The sequence below is a fragment of the Eptatretus burgeri genome, chromosome 4 (genome assembly GCF_056783735.1).
Source record: "Eptatretus burgeri isolate ZD-2024b chromosome 4, Ebu_testis_v1, whole genome shotgun sequence".
NCBI lineage: Eukaryota > Metazoa > Chordata > Myxini > Myxiniformes > Myxinidae > Eptatretus > Eptatretus burgeri.
In genome coordinates this window covers 8,120,049-8,144,048 of record NC_140964.1, presented here as the reverse complement: position 1 = coordinate 8,144,048, position 24,000 = coordinate 8,120,049, and the positions used below count along the sequence as shown (strand labels likewise).

The following is a 24,000-nucleotide window of genomic DNA, read 5'->3' as shown; positions in this document are numbered from 1 at the left end:
GAATTCTGGCTCTCACAGACCTGTTAGTTTTGTCTTTAAGAAGCCCTCCCATTCTGCACTCATTACCTGTATTAACTGCACCTGTTTGAACTCGTTATCTGCATAAAAGACAGCTGTCCACACTCAATCAATCAGACTCCAACCTCTCCACAATGGGCAAGACCAGAGAGCTGTCTAAGGACATCGGGGACAAAATTGTAGACTTGCACAAGGCTGGGATGGGCTACAGGACAATAGGCAAGCAGCTTGGTGAGAAGGCAACAACTGTTGGCACAATTATTAGAAAATGGAAGAAGTTCAAGATAACAGTCAATCTCCCTCGGTCTGGGGCTCCATGCAAGATCTCACTTCGTGGAGCCTCAATGATCATGAGAAAGGTGAGGGATCAGCCCAGAACTACACGGCAGGACCTGGTCAATGACCTGAAGAGAGCTGGGACCACAGTATCAAAGAAAACCATAAGTGACACACTACGCCGTCATGGATTAAAATCCTGCAGCGCACGCAAGGTCCCTCTGCTCAAGCCAGCGCATGTCCAGGCCCGTCTGAAGTTTGCCAATGACCATCTGGATGATCCAGAGGAGGAATGGGAGAAGGTCATGTGGTCTGATGAGACCAAAATAGTGCTTTTTGGTTTAAACTCCACTCGCCGTGTTTGGAGGAAGAAGAAGGATGAGTACAACCCCAAGAACACCATCCCAACCGTGAAGCGTGGAGGTGGAAACATCATTCTTTGGGGATGCTTTTCTGCAAAGGGACAGGACGACTGCACCGTATTGATGGGAGGATTTTGGGGCCATGTATCGTGAGATCTTGGCCAACAACCTCCTTCCCTCAACAAGAGCATTGAAGATGGGGGCGTGGCTGGGTCTTCCAGCATGACAACGACCCGAAACACACAGCCAGGGCAACTAAGGAGTGGCTCCGTAAGAAGCATCTCAAGGTCCTGGAGTGGCCTAGCCAGTCTCCAGACCTGAACCCATTAGAAAATCTTTGGAGGGAGCTGAAAGTCTGTGTTGCCCAGCGACAGCCCCGAAACCTGAAGGATCTGGAGAAGATCTGTATGGAGGAGTGGGCCAAAATCCCTGCTGCAGTCTGTGCAAACCTGGTTAAGAACTACAGGAAACGTCTGATCTCTGTAATTGCAAACCAAGGTTTCTGCACCAAATATTAAGTTCTGTTTTTCTGATGTATCAAATACTTATTTCATGCAATATAATGCAAAATAATTATTTTAAAATCATACAATGTGATTTTCAGGATTTTTTGTTTTAGATTCCATCTTTCACAGTTGAACTGTACCTATGATGAAAATTACAGACCTCTCGGTGCTTTATAAGTGGGAAAACCTGCAAAATCGGCAGTGTATCAAATACTTGTTCTCCCCACTGTAACTTAACTAATATCACCTTATCATAGCATGTAATATTAATTTAGTGTATATCCTTGTTATGATAGTACGTAATATTAATTTAGTGTTTATCCTTCTGATGAGAGTATGTAATAATAATTTGGTGTATATCTTCATGATAGTATGTCATTAATTTTGTGTGTACCCTTGTTATGACAGTATGTAATATTAATTTAGGGTATATCCTTTTTGTGATCGTATGAAATATTAATTTAGTGTACTGTCTATCCTTATGATAGTATGCAATATTAATTTAGTGTATATCATTGTTATGATAGTATGCAATATTAATTTAGTGTATATCATTGTTATGATAGCATGTGATATTAATTTAGTGTACATCTTTGTTATGAAAGTATGTAATATTAATTGAGTGTATATCCTTGTTTTGACAGTGTGTAATATTAATTGAGTGTTTATCCTTCTTATGATTGTATGTAAAAATAATTTAGTGTATATCCTAATGATAGTATGTCGTATTAATTTTGTGTATATCTTTGTGTTGAAAGTATGTAATATTAATTTTGTGTATATCCTTATGAAAGTATGTATTATTAATTTGGTGTTTATCCTTGTGAAAGTACGTAATATTAATTGTGTTTATCCTTGTCATGATAGAATGTAATATTAATTTAGTGTATATCCTTGTTATGACAATGTAATATTTATTAAGTGTTTATCCTTGTGATAGTATAATATTAATTTGGTGTATATCCTTGTGATGACAATGTAATATTGTTACGAATCTGGAACCCATCGCACACAACAGCCAGAGTCCTTAAAGATCAGTTATATCGGTAAGTATGTGTTTTTAGGTAGGGTCCCATCCTATGTTTAATGGGTGATTAATTGTACGTGCGCTGTGAATTATTTAATAGTTAGGATTTTTACACCAACAACTACAGCTGCTACTACTACATCCACTACAACTACATCCACTACAACAACGCCACCTTTCCGCACTCGACCGGTCGCCATTCCGCACGTGTTTTTGGCTGAGGACGTGGGTGGAGCCTTCGTCGCCTCGGGTCGAAGCTCCGCTCCGAGGAGGGGCAGAGAGCGTTTCCTCCAGCCAATGAGCGGAGGGCGAGCACCACACGCGCTCCCCAGCCAATCGGGAGGCCGCCACGAATCGCCTGACAACCCACCGTCCAATCAGGAGGCGAGTGGCGGGGAGAAGAAGCCCCTCCCTACTCAAAGGGGAGAGGACGGCAGTTCAGAGGATCGTGGTGATTGCGGCAGACGGTCGGAGATTGGCTTGGTCTGGACCAGTTTTTCGGGAGACCGTGTGATCGTGGCGACTGCGGAGGGTTCTGCAGACGGTCGTGGTTGGAGCGGTCTGCGGTCCTTTGGAGGGCAGGTCTGGTAGTCGAGCAGCCAGGATCCTAAGCCATGGATTTCGGGTCGTGGGTTCGAGTCCCACCAGTGGTTCGGAGTCGGTGTGGCCGCACGAAGCGGACAGGTATCCCAGCCCGGCTTGACTGAGATCGACCCACGGGGTCCAGTTCGTGTGTGTGTGTGTGTGTGTGTGTGTGTGTGTGTGTGTGTGTGTGTGTGTGTGTGTGTGTGTGTGTGTGTGTGTGTGTGTGTGTGTGTGTGTGTGTGTGTGTGTGTGTGTGTGTATGTGTGTGTCCGTGGGCCCCGTCTGTTAAGTGCTTGCTTCAGCAAATAGGCCTGTCGTGAGAGTCAGGGTTTCATGAAGAGAGTTCCAACAAGGATCTACAACATCTTCATCCCTGGTTAGTGTTGTAGTATATCCCCGTGCTTGGTTAAGTGTTTTCTTTTCATATTACATTTCTTTTATTCGTGATAACTCTGCTCTGTGTCTCCCCTCCCCGATTATTGTTATAAATAAATCCCTTTTGTTAAATGTTCCAGCTCGTTTCTGTTTCTTTCATTGGCTTGGCACACTGTGTATTGAGAGACAGCGAGGGTAAATTGTTCATTTGGTCTGGCACGGCTCTGGTAACTCCGCTCGGTTACGCCGGATCCGAGTCTTTACCTGCGACTCGGATCGGACAGAGTCGGCCGAGGGTGTGGTTCCCCGGTAGTTGGACTGTGTGGGTATTCAGGTGTATTGAAATTAGGCAATTAACCCTACCCCACGTGGTCGAATTATTGGCGATTCATGGTCCTGTAAGGGACCCGTGCCTTCCAGACTTATCCGAGGGTCACGACCTAAATTCCGGTGTGTTCGGTGGAGCCGACTCCACTGCTCCCTCTAGCGGTCGTGCTCGCCACCGATACCCGGCTCCATAACAATATTAATTTCGTGTTTATCCTTGTGATAGCATGTAATATTTATTTAGTGTATATCCTTGTGATTACAGTATGTAATATTAATTTAGTGCATATCCTTGTGATAGCATGTAATATTTATTTAGTGTATATCCTTGTGATGACAGTATGTAATATTAATTTAGTGCATACCCTTGTTATGATAGTATGTAATATTTATTTAATGTATATCCTTGTGATGACAGTATGTAATATTAATTTAGTGCATATCCTTGTGATGACAGTATGTAATATTCATTGAGAGTATATCCTTGTGATGACAGTATGTAATATTTATTTAGTGTATATCCTTGTGATGACAGTATGTAATATTTATTTAGTGTATATCCTTGTGATGACAGTATGTAATATTAATTTAGTGCATATCCTTATGACAGTATGTATGTTGTATTTATTTAATGTATATCCTTGTGATTGTTCGTAATATTAATTTTGTGTTTTTCCTTGTGGTGACAGAATGTAATATTTATTTAGTGTATATCCTTGTGATGACAGTATGTAATATTTATTTAGTGTATATCCTTGTGATGACAGTATGTAATATTAATTTAGTGCATATCCTTGTGATGACAGTATGTAATATTCATTTAGAGTATATCCTTGTGATGACAGTATGTAATATTAATTTAGTGTATATCCTTGTGATGACAGTATGTAATATTTATTTAGTGTATATCCTTCTGATGACAGTATGTAATATTTATTTAGTGTATATCCTTGTGATGACAGTATGTAATATTAATTTAGTGCATATCCTTATGACAGCATGTATGTTATATTTATTTAATGTATATCCTTGTGATTGTTCGTAATATTAATTTGGTGTTTTTCCTTGTGGTGACAGAATGTAATATTTATTTAGTGTATATCCTTGTGATGACAGTCTGTAATATTTATTTTTTAGTGTATATCCTTGTGATGACAGTATGTAATATTAATTTAGTGCATATCCTTGTTATGATAGTGTGTATGTAATATTTATTTAATGTTTATCCTTGTGATAGTACGTAATATTAATTTGGTGTATATCCTTGTGATGACAGTATGTAATATTTATGTTGTGTATATCCTTGTTATGACTATGTAATATTAATTTAGTGTATATCATTGTTATGATGGCATGTGATATTAATTTAGTGTATGTCCTTGTTATGATAGTATGTCATATTTATTTAGTGTTTCTCCTTGTTATGATCGTGTTTAATATTAATTTAGTGTATATCCTTGTTATGATAGTATGTAAAATTAATTTCATGTTGTAGATCCTTGTTGGAACTCTCTTCATGAAACCCTGACTCTCACGACAGGCCTATTTGCTGAAGCAAGCCCGACCTGGTGTGTGGACATTCCACAGTGAAGTTATCACAAACTTGACTCCACAAGCCATCTGTGCCAACATTGTCCGCTCGCATTTGTTGGAGAACCTTCCCCAGGAGGTACCTTACTGCATTACTCAGGTGATCTCTTCCATTTCTATTTTTACACTTTTGCGGGGTGGGGGTGTACTCCACGTTGGTGTAGTGGATTTATTTTAAAAATATAGCCAAATGTTTTGGCTCTTAAGATTCTTGGAACAGCCATCAAAGCAAACAATTGACACAAATAAATGTCAGTCAGTCCCTCAGTCTCCTCCATTACTCCAAAACTATGAAACCGAAGGCTCCAAACTTTGCATGCATATGAAGGAAAATCCAAGGTAGTACATGAATGAAATCTGGGTATTTAGGTTTATTTAAACACCCTTTTTGAAGATAATTAACAGCCTTATTTCATTTTATCCTTTATCAAGGTGACAGCCACTGCCAGCCCTCTGTTAACTTGCTGGGGGTCTTAGTTCACCATTTTTTTTTGGCCTGCTCAACAAGGCCTCGACTTGGAACAAGCTGCAATCGTTTCTTAACGATATTTTTTTTTCACTTTCCTCACTCGTATTATCGAATGCTTGATCAGCATACTTATGAATCACTGGATACATCGCAATGCTTATAACCGCCCGGAGATGCCAGCGTTCATGGTTTTATTTCATTTCCGCACATGCCATAACCTTGAGAATCTCTTAATTTGAGCCAAATTTCAAAATTTAAACTTCCTAATTGACCTCAGGCAGTAGTTCCGATTGCTAACAAAAAGTGTTCATTTGTCCAATTTGGACATCCTTGCTACCCCACCCCGCCTTTCTCTCACTGTCCCACTTCCCCCCCCCTTTCCCTCCCACTCTTTGTCTTCTCCCCCCCCCCCTTTTCCTTCCCACCCTCCTCTCCCCCCTTCCATCTCCTCTCTCTCTTTTCACTCTCTCTCCCACCCCTCACTCCCTCTCCCACCCCTCACTCCCTCTCCCACCCCCTCACTCCCTCTCCCACCCCCTCACTCCCTCTTCCACCCCCTCACTCCCTCTTCCACCCCCTCACTCCCTCTTCCACCCCTCACTCCCTCTTCCACCCCCCCTCACTCCCTCTTCCACCCCCCCTCACTCCCTCTTCCACCCCTCCTCACCCCCCCTTAAATATTCCAATCAGTGAAGCAACAGGTTGTAATTAATAGTATATGAATAAATAGAGTGGAACTGCCATGTTTGTTGCGGTAAAGTAACTGAACAGGCAATGTCAAGCTCGTTCTGCTGGAGATGTGATGGTTTCAGGGATGATGTACAGTTCCTGCTGTTTTGTGCACTTTTATGGGTACAAAAATAGGAACCATTAAATGTGCAGGAAATGCATATAGATGAGTTGTGTGTTTTTTTTAATCGATCATTATACAACATTGGATTCATAAAGGTACCTGGGAGTAATGAGGGTTTATCAATAGGACGTGTGGCGTACGTGCGCTTTCCAAACACCATGATCCTCCAATCGACTTCACAGGTTACATTTGAGGGAGAGGCGTAGACGTACATCCATAAATTATAGATGTACGTCTGCACCACTCCCTCAAATATAACCTTTGAAGTTGATTGGTGGGTGTCATGATGCTTGGTAAACGCACATATGCCACATGTCCTATTTTTACAATCAAATTATACGGAGAAAGAAAGGGTTAAAATGGCCACAAGACTTGTCCAATTCAATCATAAAATGCAGCACCTGCCTCGTACCTGTGGTTTTTGAGAGTAAAGGTTGCAGGGCAATGCTGAACGCTGATAGGCGAGTAACTTGTGTGTAGACGATTGATGACGAGCAAGGATTCGTTTGATTCTTTATTTTGCTCAGTTCGTTCATTTCATGTGTGACAGGTTGGGTTCAACTTCATTGCACAGGTATGTTTCGGTTTTGTGTGACTTGACCCTAAGGATCGGCAGTGGTTGCAAAGAAGACTATTCTAGTTGAGTGTTCGTTCCATTCTTCCGCAAGATGTTACGATGCACGAATAAATGTATGATGTGCCCGGAGCTATGATTGCAACTGTCTCTGTCGTAACTGTTGCATGGTCATTTTCTGGAGTAACCTTGTGTTCAATGCCTCACATCCTCCCAGAGCACAGAATTGTGGGAAGAGGGTGCTGGAGGTGAGTTGAAGATTGTCCAGAAACTGATTGTTTCCAAGAAATCGCATCTGGTGAGCATCTAGCTGTTTTGATAATGCAGTTTTGGCCTTGTGTGTAATATTCATGGTAGATCATTATTCGTGTTTGCTGAGCTTAAGGGGGAGGGATCACCTATGTACAAGTGCACACACACACACACACACACACACACACACACACACACACACACACACACACACACACACACACACACACACGTACCAAGTGTATTATGGGTACCTGGAGCCACCGCTCACAATTAACTTCATGGTATGGTGGGTTGCTTAACCACAAATGCCAATCAGTTAACCACGAGTTCCAGTGTCCACGGTCTAATTTGCCGTTTAACAAGAGGTCACGTGGACTCCTGACCGGAGAACGCACCTTCCGCGATGCATCAATCTTATCTTGATTAGATCTTAATTAGGGCGGCCAAGCGTTTACTGCTGGTGCGTACCGACTAAGACAGGTTAATTCGTTTGGTAATTACCTCCCAGTCTATCTAAGTTCAGACAATGCTGGATCAATGGAAGGAAATGACAAACATGGACAGGTGGAAACGTCAACAAGGAATTTATTATGAAGAAAAATAAATAAACTGAAGAACTTTTTATTTCTTTGTGATGTAAATGGATGAATTCAAATCAATCAAAATAATCTCAAATGAAGAATTAAACAGGCATTGAGAGAAAAGTAGACAAAGAGCAGATGCTTATCACGATGCCTTACTTAACAATTAAACACAGAGACTTCAGCCAAATCCAGCGTGCCTATTGGCGCATCGCTGCACATAACCTCCATCCGTCAACCCTCGCGATCATTCCTTCCCCACCATCGAACAAGATGCAACACTCCCAATTAACACAGGCCTGGCTTACGACGCCATGTTCGGGGTGCTGGACGGGTGCCAGAAGGTGGCCATTTGCCACAATTGCCAAGCGAAAACGTGGGGCGCTCACAAAACGTTAACGGCGGCCATCGCCTCTCCGTTCAGCCCGACTTGAGCAGGAACTAGCCAGTGTCCGTGGAGCTGCCGAACGGGGCGTCGGGCATCAATTAAAAAGGCGTGTAGCAAACGTTGGTGAAAGGGAGGGGGTGTCAAACGTAAATGAAAAAAGGTGGATGCCTGAGGTAAATGATCCACAGCCAAGTCTGACCGCCAGAATAAACTGTCCAGAAAAAGCTTGTGTGCTTAATCAAATGTCCTGCAAGTCCAAATTGTAAATAAATAATCTATTTCCAAGCCAATGTGTCCTGATGGAAAGGGAGAGAATGAGTCTCTATTGAGCGAACGGCTATCTCTCGCGTGCATGAACGTGTCGTAAAGAGGAAAAGGTTATCCCATAAGAAGGATAGGGAACTTATTCTTTAACCTCCTCCAATGCATCATAGAGTTAGAATCCTACCAGACAAGGGGATGGGTCAATTCTGAACATGCATTGATGGAAATAACTGTCTGAGGACTTGGATGTTGTGTGCATTAGTTGGATCTGATTCTGAAATCCATAACAATATTATTTATATATGATTATATATTTTTATTATGCCTCCGCACCAAGGGTGCCGGAGGCATTATGTTTCCGGGTTGTTCGTCCGTCCGTCCGTCCATATTTTCGTTTACGCGATAACTCAAGAAGCAAATTGTAGAATTTCATCAAACTTGGTAAAAAGGTAAAGTAAGACAGGGCAATTAAGTGATTAGATTTTGGGCCAGATGTGGTAAAGGTCAAAGGTCAAGGTCAAACTGAAATTTTACTGTTTACCCCCTAACTCAAGAAATAAGACAGAATTTCATTAAACTTTGTACAAATGTAAAGTAAGACAGGTTAATTAAGTGATTAGATTTTGGGCCAGATGTAAAGGTCAAGGTCAAACTCTGAAATTTTACTGTTTTTGCCCTAACTCAAGAAATAAAAGACAGAATTTCATAAATACAATCCTTACGTTCTACTCTACTTTGCAACCTTGTAGTTTAAAACTTATCTCGGATCTTTGGGTTTCGATTCATATTTGTGTGTGGTACATTGAAATGCTTCCATGTAGCACTAACTACTTCCTATTCTATACAGCTTATAGATGAAGGGCCACCCATAGAATGTCATGGTCGCTGTTGTAATTCCCACTCTGCCAGATGGTGACATCCCTGTTGGTGTAGCCGTAGGCCAGAAGAGAGCCACTCACATGTGTTGGATTTTTCACATGTTGCTTGAAGCCATAGAGATCAAGTTGTTTCTGGACTTGTGGACAGAAGATTGTGATTGAAGTCTCCCATTATTATGGCTGGTTTCTTGGTGGCAGAGAGTGACTGTAGCAATGTGCAGAAGGCTGTTTCAAACTCATGCACAGGTGACTGGTGGTCTATATATAGTGACCATGCAAAAGTCTTGATGTTCTGGTGGCTTAATGTCAAGGCATTGTAGATCAAAGGTGGAATCATCTTTAGGCAACTTGTGTTCATGGCCTTACACAGAAGCACTGACATAGGTGCACACACTACCATGGCATTCCTGTGCTCACTTGCACTGGATCTTTCTGATGCGCATCTGTCCTTGCGTAGAAGTCTGCAATGTGGAAGAGAAAACTGTGCATCTGAGTCTTTTTGTGTGAGCCATGTTTCTGTTAGGCAAACAAGTGTGCAGTCATTGATGAGAAGCTGTAGAAGCAAGGCCTTATGATGAGCAGAAAGAGACCTCACATTGAGTACTGCAAGAAGGATTGGTTTTGGATCAGCATTGAGGGCAAGTTGTACATCACTATGATATGTCTGCAGAAGCATGTCTCTCTTCATCCTCTGAATTTCCATTTTCACCATTGCACTCAATTTTCATTTTTAAAGATCAAGGGTCAAATATGTCAATACTCAAGTGTTTGTGCTGGAGAACGGAGGCATACCCGTCGACTGCGCGCAATCAAATTACACCCAGTTATATATATATATATATATATATATATATATATATATATATATATATATATATATATATATATATATATATATATATATATATAATCATCATCACAGTACCTGTAGAAAGTTTATACACCCCCTTTCAAAATTTTCACCTTTTTTACCTTTTGCCTGGAATTAAATTGCATTAAATCAGACTTTTTCCACATCGTAACCCACAACTTCCAAATGAAAAACAAATGATACATATTTCAGAAAATTAATTTAAAATACAAAACTACAATATCTTGGTTGGATAAGTTTCCTCCCCACCCCCCTTATAATAGCAATTGTAAATTAGCTCAGGTGTTACCAATTACCCTAAAAATCACACACCAAGTTAACTGGTCTCCACCTGTGTTAAATTGTGATTCTGATTATTTCAGAATAAAACCAGCTGTTCCTGTAGGTTTTCTCTGCTGGGTAATGAATTTCACAGCAAAGACTCGACTATGAACACCAAGGAGCGAACAAAGACATCCGTCCGGGATATAGCTGTGGAAAGGCGCAGATCAGGGGATGGGTATAAAAATATTTCATCGGCCTTGAATATCTCTTGGAGCACAGTCAAGACAATCATCAATAAGTGGAAGGCATATGGTACCACCAAGACCCTGCCTAGATCAGGCTGTCCCTCCAAACTGGATGACCAAACAAGAAGTCTGATCAGAGAGGTCAATGGTAACGACAATGAGAGAGTGTCGTGTATGGGCGGAGCCCCGAGTTACGGTTGGTGGTGGTCACGTGGTTGTGGCTTCATATGTCACTACCCGCACCGAAGACTGTGCGTGCGGCCGTGGGCGCTTGGTACACCGCGAAGTCCTCCGGATCACCTGTCACGCTCCGGCCATCGAGGCTCCGGGCATCTCTCAGAGTCTGTGCGACGGCCGACGCCGCGTCTGAGTTGAATGTAATGTCCTCGTCCTTTAGCCGTGGCATTGCAGAAACCATTCCCGAGGCTTGCAAACCAGAAATAAAACGATCTCCGAGCCCGGCCGCAGTTCACTCGACGTGAATTTGCAGGCCCCGGCGAGATACCTCACCCGTGCGGCGAAACTCGCGATGCGCTTCCCTGGGCTCCTCGCCAGGTGATCGAACTCGCGCTGCGCGAACTGCGCTGATTCTCCCGGCGCTCCGAGCACCCTACAATCCAATTGCTCCGGCCAAAGACTCAAAGTCAATACCGAGGAAAACCATGCACTCTGCACGCGTCAATCCGAAACAGACTCGTCGCCAAACTGTAATGTCGTGGCAGAGGTGTGAGCAGGCAGACACGAGCCGGAGGATAGCACAACTCCGCTTTATTGCCTCGAGCAAGAGGGTGGACGTACGATGCCCATAACTCCCGCTTTATTACGTACCCGATGCACTCTACAGGCACATGACCTACAGGACACTGCTAATGACAGCACATGCTGTTCCTGACGCAACTGGTGCTACAAGTCCCTAGTGGGAGAGTCGTCACATATGAAGCCACAACCACGTGACCACCACCAACCGTGACTCGGGGCTCCGCCCATACACGACATGGAAGAGCTAATTGCTTTTATGGCAAAGACTGGTCACTGTGTGCATGTGACAACAATATCCCAAGCACTCCACAAGTCTGGCTTGTATGGTAGGGAGGCAAGAAGGAAGCCATTACTCAAAAAAGCCCACCTTGAGTCCCGTTTGAGGGATGCAAAAAATAACACTCCGGAGATTCTGAAGCCATGTGGGAAAAAGCTTTGTGGTCTGACTAAACCAAGATGGAACTCTCTGGCTTAAATGTGAAGCATTATGTTTGGCACAAACCCAACACAGCACATCACCCAAAGAGCACCGTCCCGACTGTGAAGCATGGTGGTGGCAGCATCATGTTATGGGGATGTTTTTCATCAGCAAGGACTGAGGCACTGGTCAGGATAGAAAGGAAAATGGATGGAGCAAAATACAGAAAAATCCTGGATGAAAACCTGCTGCCCTCTACAAGAAAGCTGAAATTGGGATGGAAGTTCACCTTTCAGCATGATAACGACCCGAAGCACACAGCCCAAGCTACACTGGAGTGGCTTAGGAACAAAAAGATGAATGTCCTTGAGCGGCCCAGTCAGAGCCCCGACCTAAATCCAATCTAAAATCTGTGGCATGACGTGAAGATTGCTGTCCATCAAAGCTCCCCACACAACTTCACTGAGCTTGAACAGTTTTGTACAGAAGAATTGGCAACTATTACCCAATCAAGGTGTGTAAAGTTGGTGGAGACTTATCCCAACAGATGCACAGCTGTAATTGCTGTCAAATGTGCTTCGACTCAGTAGTAACTCAGGGATATGGACACTTATCCAACCAAGATATTGTAGTTTTGTATTTTAAATTATTTTTCTGAAATTAGTTGAATTTGTTTTTCACTTGGAAGTTGTGGGTTACGATGTGTACATGCAGGTGGAAAAAGTCTGATTTAATGCAATTTAATTCCAGGCTAAAAGGCAAACAACAGGCGAAAACCAGGTGGCTGGGATTATATAAATAAATTGACTCCTCCCATGCTCTTCTTGCTGAAGAAGCTGCGTAAAGCATCCAAGAAAGCCGACCAAGTTAAGCCCTATGCTGTGTCAAACCCTTCCCAGAGTTCCTCCACAGCTGTAAAGACATTCAGAAATAGTCCACACATGAGAATCCCAATGCTGCACACCCCTGAAGCTGCCGGACCGGTTTGATCGCTTGTTGATGAATCAGCAGCGACAGTGGTCCGGCATACAAGCTGAAATATGTATACCAGCGGAAATGCCCGTTCTACACTCAGGGAAATTTGAGTATGTGGTGGGAGGGGATGTGGTGGTCGAAAGTTGAGTGGGGGAGATACCTTGTCGCCCTGGTGAACCTGACTTTAGGGGGGGGGGTGAGGATGAAAATTGGTGGGATTGTTGTAGGCTTGGGATGTTGGGGTGGGGGAATGTCAAAGTGCAAAGCCATCGTGGAGTACTGGACACACTTGATGCCAATTTCGAGCTCCACAACCATTCAGCTTCAACTTTTGCACATATATATATATATATATATATATATATATATATATACAGTCAAAGCTCGTTACTATGCCACCTCGCTTCTATGCCACTCTCGCTATTATACCACTTTTGCTCGGTCCCGACAAAATTCAATACAAAATAAATTTACTATGCCACCCCCTACTCTCGCTACCATGCCACTACTGTGTGACTGTTAAAAGGCACGAGTCGTGAAAAAGTCTGTATTGCGCAGTGCTCGATTATCACACTCACGTCCAAAGGCGAAGCGACGAACTACAGTCCAGCTGCGCACAAAATAACTCAATACGTACGCGCATAGTCAGACTGTGTCAAAACACGCGATTCTTCTCCCCGATGCCAGCCACAACAAGCCAATCACAACACGCACAACGAGACACAAAAAAGCGCGAGCACACACACAGACACGCAGGCACATGTACAACAGTGACATCATTTTTTTTTCAAATTCAGCCCATAATGTCAGCTCAGAAATGCAAGCGAACCGACTTTACGCTGAAGGAGAAGAAGGAGATCATCGATGCCGCGAAGAAGGAGCCGAATCAGTCCAAGTTGGCCAGGGAGATTAGCAAGAAATGGGGCGTCGAAGTTAAGAGAACCACCGTGAAGGGCATTCTCAGCAAGAAGGATGCAATCGAGGCTGCAATCAAAGCTGGATTTCCATCGAAGCGCATGAAGTTGACGCAGGCTCACGACCCGAAGCTTGATGAGGGAGTGCTCATGTGGCTGAAGCAATCAAGAGGACAGAATGTGCCTGTCAGCGGCGATCTGATCAAGGAGAAGGCGATGAAACTGGCCGAGCTGATGCACATCCCAGACTTCATGGCGAGCGACGGTTGGTTGGGCAATTTCAAGAAGCGCCACGGCATCACGTTCAAGACAGTGCAGGGCGAAGCTGGAGCGGTGGATTCGCAATCCCTTCTTGAGTGGCAACAACAGGTTCTCTGGCCCTTACTCGGGCAGTTCTCCGTCTTCAACCTGGAGGAGACTAGACTCTTCTGGCAGCTGCTTCCGAACAAGACCATGGCTTTCAGGGGAGAGCGGTGTACTGGAGGAAAGAAAAGCAAGCAAAGGATCACTCTTCTGGTTGGGGCAAACATGAGCGGCAGCGAGAAGTTCCCTCTTCTGGTGATTGGCAATTCCAAGAAATCCCGTGCCTTCAAGAACAAAGAGATCCCGGTCAAGTACAAGGCGAACTCGAAGGCGTGGATGACGGCGGAGCTTTTCGAGGAGATGTTGCGTGCGTGGGACGGACGACTCGGCCAGCAGGGACGCAGAGTGCTGGTCTGTCTCGATAACTTCTCTGGCCACCCTCCCGAGCTCGAGCTGAACAACATCCAACTGGTCTTCTTCCCACCCAACACGACAGCCAATTCGCAACCGATGGATCAGGGAATCATAGAGAACCACAAGCGCCACTACAAGAAGCTCCTGCTATGCCGCCGGCTTGAGGGAAAGGAGTTCAAGTTCACGTTGCTCGACGCTCTACACGTCGCCCGGCGTGCTTGGGAGCAGGTCGGCAAGTCGACGATCAGGAACTGTTTCGCGAAGGCCAAGTTCATCGAAGAGGAGATCCAAACTGAGCCACAGGATGCGGAGCTGCCCGACATCTGGGAAGCTCTGCCTGCCGAGGAAAAGATGCACGAGAACGAGGAGATCGAGCTGTCTGACTTTCTCGAAGCCGACGAGCGCCTCGCGACTGGCGGGTATTTCACGCTGGAGGAGATTGCGGAGGAGATTCTGTGCAGTGAGGAGCCGGTGGAAAGGGAAGATGACGAGGTAACTGTCGAGGAGGAAATCGTTCCGTTCGAGGAAGCCCAGCGCGCTTGTAGCACCGTCCGGAAGTTCATGCAGCAGAGAAGCGGGAAGCCCGGTGTGATGCAAGCGTGCGATCGGCTAGACAACGAGATGCACGAGATCCGCCGAAAGAAGATGCGCCAGCCAATGATTCTTGAAAGCTTTGTGTGTCGTGAATTTCTCGCCATGCCATATGTTAGTGTGTGAACTCTGTTAGTGTGTGTATGTTCTCCGTTCGCTTAGCTTATACAACAGTTGTGCCTTTTACTTGCTGGAATAAATTTTGTCTGAAGATTAACTACAGATGGGTAACTTGAGAAAATAAGGCCGTTTTTACAAAATCTCGTTACTATGCCACTCTCGCTACTATGCCACTTTTGCTCGGTCCCGACGGGTGGCATAGTAACGAGCTTTGACTGTATATATATATATATATATATATATATATATATATATATATATATATATATATATATATATATATATATATATATATATATATATATATATATATATATATATATATATATATATATATATATATATATATCTTCTTCTCCTTTCGGCTGCTCCCGTTCGGGGTCGCCACAGCGGATCATCCGTATGATCCGCATAGTGATTTGGCACGTTTTACGCCGGATGCCCTTCCTGACACAACCCTGGTCGCCTCTTACGACACAGGGATATGGTACACCTATTTTAACTGGGGTATACACCGGCCCAGTACACTGGTACTCATTTCGCCAACCTCGGAAGGATGACAGGCTGAGTCCAACCCATATATATATATATATATATATATATATATATATATATATATATATATATATATATATATATATATATATATATATATATATATATATATATATATATATATATATATATGAACACAAAGCTGCCAGAATAGACGTTTTCAGCACAGCAAAATGTTGAAGTCACCATTACGTCTCAACACAAGTCAAAAAGAGTAGAACTTCATGGCGGACACCTTGGACTGAGCAGGAGCAAATTGATTCTGCAGGGTGTAGCCATCCTCTCCATTTGTAAACAGGAGTGGGTATTGGAGAGCATCATAGGACCTGTGGGTGTCGCGTATTCGTTTGAGGAAGCTTTCTCTGATGTAAAACAATGTCACACTTGCCGTACTCCATATCTCTCATCAGAAAGGAAACCTCATTGCATGTAGGAGCATTGAAGCACCTATCGTGCTCAGTACTGGACCGTCGAACGGCATTGATGACTACCTTGTAGTGTCTGTTGCTTGAGTCATTCATGAAGTCTATGGCCATCTTGAGGCTGTTTACATAGACATTGCAGCTGTGCAGCATCTCCCGTAGGTCATGGATGACGTGCTGCTTCAGACCAGGAAATATTTTGCACTGGGTTTGCACCTCCTCTTCACCCAAGAAATAAAGTAGTGCAAAGCTCGCATCTTCGTTGGGGATTGGACATAAACTTCCGATCCGGTGATGAACTTGACCCCGGTGAATGTTGGATTCCAGCCATGTTGAAGGTTAATCTCCTTGCATCCAAACGATGGCATTTTAAATGCAGAGTTGTATCCTCGAATGTTGGTGAGAAAGTGTTTTGAATCTGTTGAAGATCTGGATACGAGAATTATTTAATTTTTAAGGTGATTCTTCACCATTGAGAGAGAGAGAGCCAAAAATGATAAATAGCATGATATTTCAAACATGGATTGGGCCCGATATGTTCTCGTGGATCAGACATTGCGTGGCGGAGGTATGCGCTCTACCGAGTGCCCTTCTAGTTTTGTTTGCAGTAATAAGTGCAGTTTATTTTATTCAATATCATAAGTGGTTGTGTCTTTTCTTTTCACATGATGTTCTGCCTTCCCCTTACCTGCTGCAGGTTGGCAGGTTGTGTAATGCTAAATAAAGTGTCCATAATAGGATCTCACCTTGACGTTATGACAAATATCAAATTTTTCTTTGATCATCTGTCTTTTTTGGAGCACCAATTGAACTCCATTGTTCATGTTCACCAATGTTTAAACGGTGAGGGTTGTGCTCGGCTCAATAATTGAAAGCAAGTTCATCATGATGTTTAATTCACCAAGAACACCACCTTACTGTTTCATGTTCCAGAAGTTATTGGTTGGGCGAGGAGGAAAAATCATCCGCTGCGTGGTAGAGAGGACTCGTGCTGACCTGGCGAACGTCTTTCAGCAAGAGGTGATGCTAAAAATGGGGGTGTACCTGCAGCAGAAGTAACTTGTGCCGGTTTCGCCGTTCCCTTCTCCAGGTACGCATCCATCGGAGGTAACCTGTATTTGTTAAACTTCCATGTTTGCAAAACTTTGTGCTTGTTTCGTCTGGCAATAATTATGCTCGAGGTTTACACCGAGTTTATGTGAATGATAAAAGTGTGTTTGAAATCTGAAAACGTTTTCTGACGTCATGCTGATACAGAATGATGCAATTCGTTCAAACCAACGCTCCTTGTGCTGCTTTAATGGGACATGAAATGAAGTATGTGAAAGGCAAGGCCTACATGATACGAGAGCAGTCTTGTTACTTAGTAAATGCTTTAAATCTCGATGCAACATTGGTTATGCCTCCCCCTATAGACACTCCAGATTTGCTAGAGATTCTGCTGAGCCTCAAGCAGGCTGCAGAAACGAATTTCCAGGTGCCTATTTTTCAAAATATTCTGGGGGAGGACCCCCAGACCTCCCTCACGGACTTCGTGCCTTCGGCACTCGTGAGTCGGGCCCGACGCCTCCCCCCCCCCCCCTTGAAATTTCCGAGATCCGCGCCTGCAGCCCAGTATGTTACCGAAAATCATAAAATATCAGTTGTTAGTAGAATTAGTGTAGTATTTTGTATTATTAAATTTTTAAACAATCTAACCATATTTTGGCTCTGAGGGCACAAAATACCTTAAGAAAAAATGGGCAATATTTGTTTTCGTATTTTACTAGATAATTTGGATGAATTGAAATGCATTTGCCAAAAGTCTGGCTCCCCAAAAATTGAAAAATATTTTTACGGCAACTAAATTTTTTTTTCACACTTTTGCTCAGAAATCACCCCGGGACCAAATAGAAAAACTGGCAACATGTTTTTTTATGTCCTAAATACTATTTAGAGGAACTTAAATGCATTTGCCAAGATTATATACAAAAATATGACAAGATTTAATTATTTTACATTGACCGATGGACTAGTATATGGGAACAGTTAGTTATTGATGAGTGACACTCGCTATATGATGTTTTCTCCGATTTCACTCGTGGTGAGTTGAACCAAGGAGCGCTGGTGAGTCCACATCCCACATAAGTACATCTGTATATTAAATATTTACTGTAGATTGATTAGTTATAGAAAGATGGCACAGCTAATCATTTTAATATGCATGAAGTGCATAGTTTTTTATTATTATTTCACCATACATTGATTATATATTTGTTTGGAACTGTGGATTGTATTTTATTGGACTTTGAGAGTGTACGTGACATGTCAGGTCCATCACCCACATCATATTTGTTTGGGGGTAGAAAACTGACGTGTCTGGGACATGACTCATGTAATTTTTTTTTGGGGGGGGGGGGAAGGGGGTAAAAAAACTGGTGTGTTGGGTACATGATTTGTCGGGTACATGATTTGTCAGGTACAAAAAGCTGGTGGCCATTTTGAATATATATATATATATATATATATTTTTTTTTTTAAATAACAAATGAAAAGGGTTCACTTCCTTCCTTAAGGCCCGGTCACACCTTGACGTTTTAGCCAGCGATGGCAACGTGTTAAAATTTATGTAAAACGCTGGCTTACTTTGAAGTTTTTTTTTTAAAGATTCGGACGTATTCATAGCGACTTGGTCTTGTGTATAACGCATTGGTAACTACACAGAACGTTTCGTTGTGTTATAGATAACTTATACCAACGAATGCTGAACCTGTTGTCGGCCTACACAACCGATGCCCAACGATAGTCTAACTCAGGCATAGCGCGTTGCACGCATCGCCGACGATGTCGTGGCGTATCCTATTAAAAGGCTGACGCACAACGATTCGAATCATAACTGCCGTAGAAATGGAAGGGTCAAAATCGCGGTCACACCTTGGCGATCTTGCCAGCGTATGCCGACGTAACAAAAAGTGTGTCTAAAACGTTGGGGCACGTCGAATACGGTATGGGTAAGTTTGGTATGCACGAGTAGAACGCTAAATACGCTATCATAAGTCGTAGTAAGTAGAGTACGTCAAGAAATTTTGAACATGTTCAAAATTTTACGACGTACTCGGCGTATGACACACGTTCCGCATGCGATGAGGATAAGTTTTACACACGATATGTGGACGCTTACACACGTCCACAAAGGCTACTTATAAGCTACTCATAAGTCGAAACACGTCGCGGTAATGTCTTTTTTACGCGAAACTTATTTCTAACTTATGTTTGACGTGCTTTGAACCAATTCTTTACGTAGCCCCAACACACATCGACGTATGTAGACGTATTCCAATGACGTCTTCCGGTCGACAAAAAAAAAAATGAACGTGTTTCTAGGTTACAACTGCCATATAAACACGTGTTCCCAGCGGTTTTGGGAATTGGTATATTAAAATGGTGTTCATTAAAGGGGAACCCAACAGTGTTTTCGAGTCGATGTCCATGTCAGCAGTAACAGTATCAGTATTACTATTAGTAGTAGTTTGTTCATGTTGGCAGTAGTAGGTGAGTGTGAGGGGGAGGGTGTGGGTTATGATGGATCGTCCTTGCGTCCGCGTGTCCACGGGTAGGTTCATAGGCTGCCACTCAACGATTTAAATGGCTGCATCTCCACTATTGAAAGTAGACGCTTGCGCTCAACAATTGGATTTTTTTTACACTCAACGACTTTTAAACGGCACCACTCAGCTAGTTTCATTGTTTACAATGAACGATTTAAATTGCTGTCACTCGCCTTTGTTTTGTTTTTTTGTTTGTTTGTTTTTTGACGCTGGGGTTTGGAAATTTGAAGCGTTTCTTCTGAACGTGTTAAAACGCTCAAACTCGACTATTTTAAATAGACGCTGCCGATGGACAATTGGAATCATAGCCAAGCTAGACATCGAAGTGTGAACATCCTAGTCATGCCGAAGAAAAGTTTGAAGAATGCTGCAAATAAGTGTCCTGGCCGTGGCCGTGGACGCTGACGCAAGGACGATCCATTATACCGACGTCTTTCAGCCTATGAGTAACTTAAAAGTAACGTCTGTCGATGTGTGGCAACGATCGCGTAACGTGCCAACAACACGTTAATCATAGGTAGGAAATAAGTTTCGGGTACTCTAAACACTACCTCGGCGTGTCTCAACTTATGATTAACTTACAAGTAGCATGTGTTGACGTCTGTCAACGATCGCAGACCGTGCCTACAACTTGTGGCCAGCGTAGCGGAACGTGTGAGTCATACGCCGGCATACGTTGTGAAATTTCAAGCATGAAAAAATTTGAGGACAACCGAAAAGTACAACGTTTAAAGCCAACGTACAACGACGTATGCCAGCGTGCTCTCAATGTTATCAAAACTTATCCATAACGTATTCAACGTGTGCCAGCGTTTTAGAAAAAAAATTCAAAAATCGGCATACGTTGGCTAAAACGCCAAGGTGTGACCGGGCCTTTAAAAAAAAAATCTGGATGATCTACTGGTATTTTTTTATTTGGCCGTATACTTATTCACTTATCTGTATTTTACCACAGATGTCATGAAGAATTACAACAATCCAAATTTAACAAGCCTCGTAGGATAAGTTGAGCAAAGCACTTGTATGCACCTTAAAAGGATGTAAGGTTTGGGAGTCAGAGTGGTGCAATGTAAAGGACACACTGACATTTCTTAGTCAGTAATGACATTTCCTGATGAAGCTTTATTAATTAAATGCATCTCATTCAGGTTGCTTTGCTCTGTTTTTCAAATAGTTCTTTGGTAAAGGTCCTGTAACCACCTGTTAATGCTCAGTGGTGTGCACATGCTTCAATTCCCTGATGGAATGCAGATATATGTACTTCGGGACATCAACGGAGGATCTCGTTATGTGTGTGCTCCACTGAGACCGCTGATGAGCCGCTGGATTCGTTCCAGTTCATTGTTCGATTTCTGTGAAGAAGAACTCAGTAAAGTCTCAGAGCGGTCGACCACAGGGGAAAGAGTGCGACGGCGACGAATGAAACGAGATGAGGTCTTGGCGAGACCGGAGTTTGACTCTTGGAGCTCGCAGGGATCCACGATATCTCGCTTTATTGTGGCCCTCTTGCCCTCGGGGATGTCAGGCGAAGCGAGAGGGAGTGGGTAAGGCATGAAGTGTGCGTGGCTCCGTGCTAGATACGGAGAAAGGGAAACGTACGACGCTCCGGCAGACATGGAAGTGGCCGCCGCAGCAGCGATGTACGAGTATGGGTACTGGAGCGGTCCCGGTGTCCCAGATTGTGCCATGGTCTGAAAGAGGCACAACACGGATTGTATTTCAATCCAACTCGATTGTAAAAAAATATAAAGGAAAATAGACCTTTGGCAAATAGTGTGAGAAAAGTTCTATTTTGTATGTCCACTCATTAAAATGTATTTATTACACAGTATTGTAAACTCCATTAAACTGATTTTCACTTTTTAAACTTTCAGAAGTCTGTGTGAGCTTTGCACATTGTGGTGGGATGGGATTGTAAATGTGGGGGGAGGGGGGATTTATTTATTTAGTTCAATTGAGGTGAAAGAAAATTTATTTTCACGTTCACAAATGCTCCTTTGATCATTTGGAAATGAGAAACAAACTAAAACGACACTCAGAGCACGTACCTCTGCACGGTTGAACAGTTTACATTTTGTATCTCACTGATGGGCCGGATCTGCAACCCTTAACCAAAATCGAATTGGCTTGTTCTTGTCACCGAAACAACTTATCCACCTCGTTTTGTCATCTCAAAAAGTTGTGGATGAGTTATATCATGCCAGACATAGTTTTTGGCCCTATCTCTCAATGGTGAAGAATCATGAGAAATAAATTCTCAGATCCGGATCCGGATTCGGATCTTCACCAAAATGGAATCAATTCGTACTTGCAACACTCCCAATTTGTTTACAAAGTTTCATCTAAATCTGTCCATAACCTTTTGAGATGTCCAGCTCACAGACAGACAGATGAAAACGACCTTCATCCACCTTCGGTGGAGGAGGTAATGACAATCTTTCAAAGGCTCACCTGAAAACCAAGTAAAGAGAAAGGTGAGATGGGTGGTCCTGTTGCTGGTCCGAGCCCGTCCCCTGGTGAGACATTGCAAAGGGGTGGCATCGCAGCCAAGTAGTGAGCGAGCCCGGTCAGTGCGGCAGGGCGCATAAGAGCAGCCGACACTCGGAGACCTTGCGCGGCACCCCGTTCTGTCCATGGCCTCCTTGACCATGAGGTACGATCGGCTTGACGGCCCACTGGCTCGGCGTCTAAATCTACAGCGCCGTCGGCCCTTCCTTCATCCGATTCGTAATCTGCGCATTCACCCACTGGATCGCCATTTCCTGTGTTCGTTGCATCTGCTATGCCAAGGGTCATACCAGGACAGTCATCACCATTATGGTCAGTGCAAATGCTCAGGTTGCTCCATCTTCTAATTCCAAACACAAGCTACAAGTTCAACTGCACGTCCTCCACGACTGGCATTAAAAGTCTGACGGGCATTCATTGGTAGGGTCAAGTTATAATGTTTATGTCAGCATTATCTTTGTCACCATTATAATTCAGGCATGTCAGGATCTGCTTGTTATCATTTATTTTATTAACCCCTAACTCCTGCCTGTCATCCAAAATTTTTCTGTTTTTATGTTAATACTGTATGTGTGCATTAGTGTTACAGCAGGACTATAACACCTGTGTCTGAACAAGAGGCTGGAGAGCTGGTACCCTGGGTACCCGAAGATTCTGTAGAATCTGTTCCACATTGTTGGTCTGCATATGCATGCAGACACTGCAAAGCCAGCTGTCTCCTGTCAGGTCACAGATGATAAGGTTGGTGTTATTCATGTGGAGCTGGTGTATCAATCCTGCACCCATAACCTAAGGTCATGCTGCACAGCGAATTTGGTAAATGACTTCAGGCAGAACTGTCATGTTGGTGGCGTACGTCGCCATTGGGACAGAACATTGGTGTCGCCGAAGCAGTTTTCGGGCAAGGATTATACTGGGTGGTTTGCCATTGATTTCCCAGGGACAATCAGGACAGGAATTTGTTGAGGTTGTTGGGAGTACCTCACCTACTTTTTATGAAAACACCATGGGATCTTTAATGTCCACCAATTAATGCCGGCAGACAGGTAACCTGCCTTCACGTCCATCAGAGGGACGGTTGCATCATGTAATGCAACACCTTGCCTTAGAAGTACAAATCCCACAGTGTAAATTTGGATCGGGAATTGAACCCAGGATTAACAGCTCAAGGGTAAGGCCAAAAAAAAAAAAATGTTGCATTGGCGTAAGGGGTCACTGAAAAATAGGGGAGGTCGGTCGGGATCTTTTTTTTTTATTCTTTTTATTTTTCCCTAATAAATCCCTCCCAAAATCTCCCCCGGCTCGAGTACCACCCTTTTTGTCGGCGGGTTCTGTCCGAAACACTTCCGGGTTTTTGCGATCGCGATCGCAATCAACAAGATACTTGAAAACGATAGCAAAACAACAAAAATAGCAATAAAATAGGGTCGGCAAAATTTTTCGATAGCAAAAAAACAAAAAAGAAAACGTAGGGTCGGCGGAATTTTTAGGGTCGGGCGGGTTACGCCAATGCAACTTTTTTTTTTTTTGGCCTAAGTGCTCGACCTCTGCACCACTCTGTTGGATGCAAGCAGAACTACACCTGTCCAAAACTTAAGGTGATCATTTAAAGCTTTATTTGTTGTATGTGTTACCTTTTCTCACGTCGTCCGTTCCCCGTGTCTCGAAAGCCCTTGGCAAAAGGGTTGTGGTCGATCTTGAGCTGTGTGATCTGGGAGTGGTGAGA

The 24,000-nt window shown here is 43.4% G+C and overlaps 2 protein-coding genes across 10 annotated transcripts in view; one reads left to right on the top strand and one right to left on the bottom strand.

Moving 5' to 3' along the window:
• ERAL1 (Era like 12S mitochondrial rRNA chaperone 1) overlaps positions 1-21,633 on the top strand; it is a 54,215-nt gene extending 32,582 nt beyond the window's left edge. For 4 of the 7 annotated variants that reach the window (XM_085876813.1, XM_085876814.1, XM_085876815.1 and 1 more), the window contains exons 9-12: positions 5,017-5,166; positions 7,180-7,260; positions 17,113-17,269; positions 21,018-21,633. In XM_085876813.1, the coding sequence (XP_085732939.1) occupies positions 5,017-5,166; positions 7,180-7,260; positions 17,113-17,238 (357 nt within the window). In that variant the 3' untranslated portion in view covers positions 17,239-17,269; positions 21,018-21,633. Of the gene's footprint in view, positions 1-5,016; positions 5,167-7,179; positions 7,261-17,112; positions 17,270-17,594; positions 17,729-20,721; positions 20,743-21,017 lie in introns of those variants that run through there. The other 3 variants (XR_015057038.1, XM_085876812.1, XM_085876811.1) reach the window with 3 other exon arrangements.
• Positions 20,869-24,000, bottom strand: part of TBX2 (T-box transcription factor 2) — a 52,212-nt gene continuing 49,080 nt past the window's right edge. For 2 of the 3 annotated variants that reach the window (XM_085876807.1, XM_085876809.1), the window contains exons 4-7: positions 23,909-23,985; positions 22,878-22,993; positions 22,218-22,546; positions 20,869-21,457 (exon numbers count right to left, since the gene is read on the bottom strand). In XM_085876807.1, the coding sequence (XP_085732933.1) occupies positions 21,053-21,457; positions 22,218-22,546; positions 22,878-22,993; positions 23,909-23,985 (927 nt within the window). In that variant the 3' untranslated portion in view covers positions 20,869-21,052. The remainder of the gene's footprint in view (positions 21,458-22,217; positions 22,547-22,877; positions 22,994-23,908; positions 23,986-24,000) is intronic. The other variant, XM_085876808.1, reaches the window with a different exon arrangement.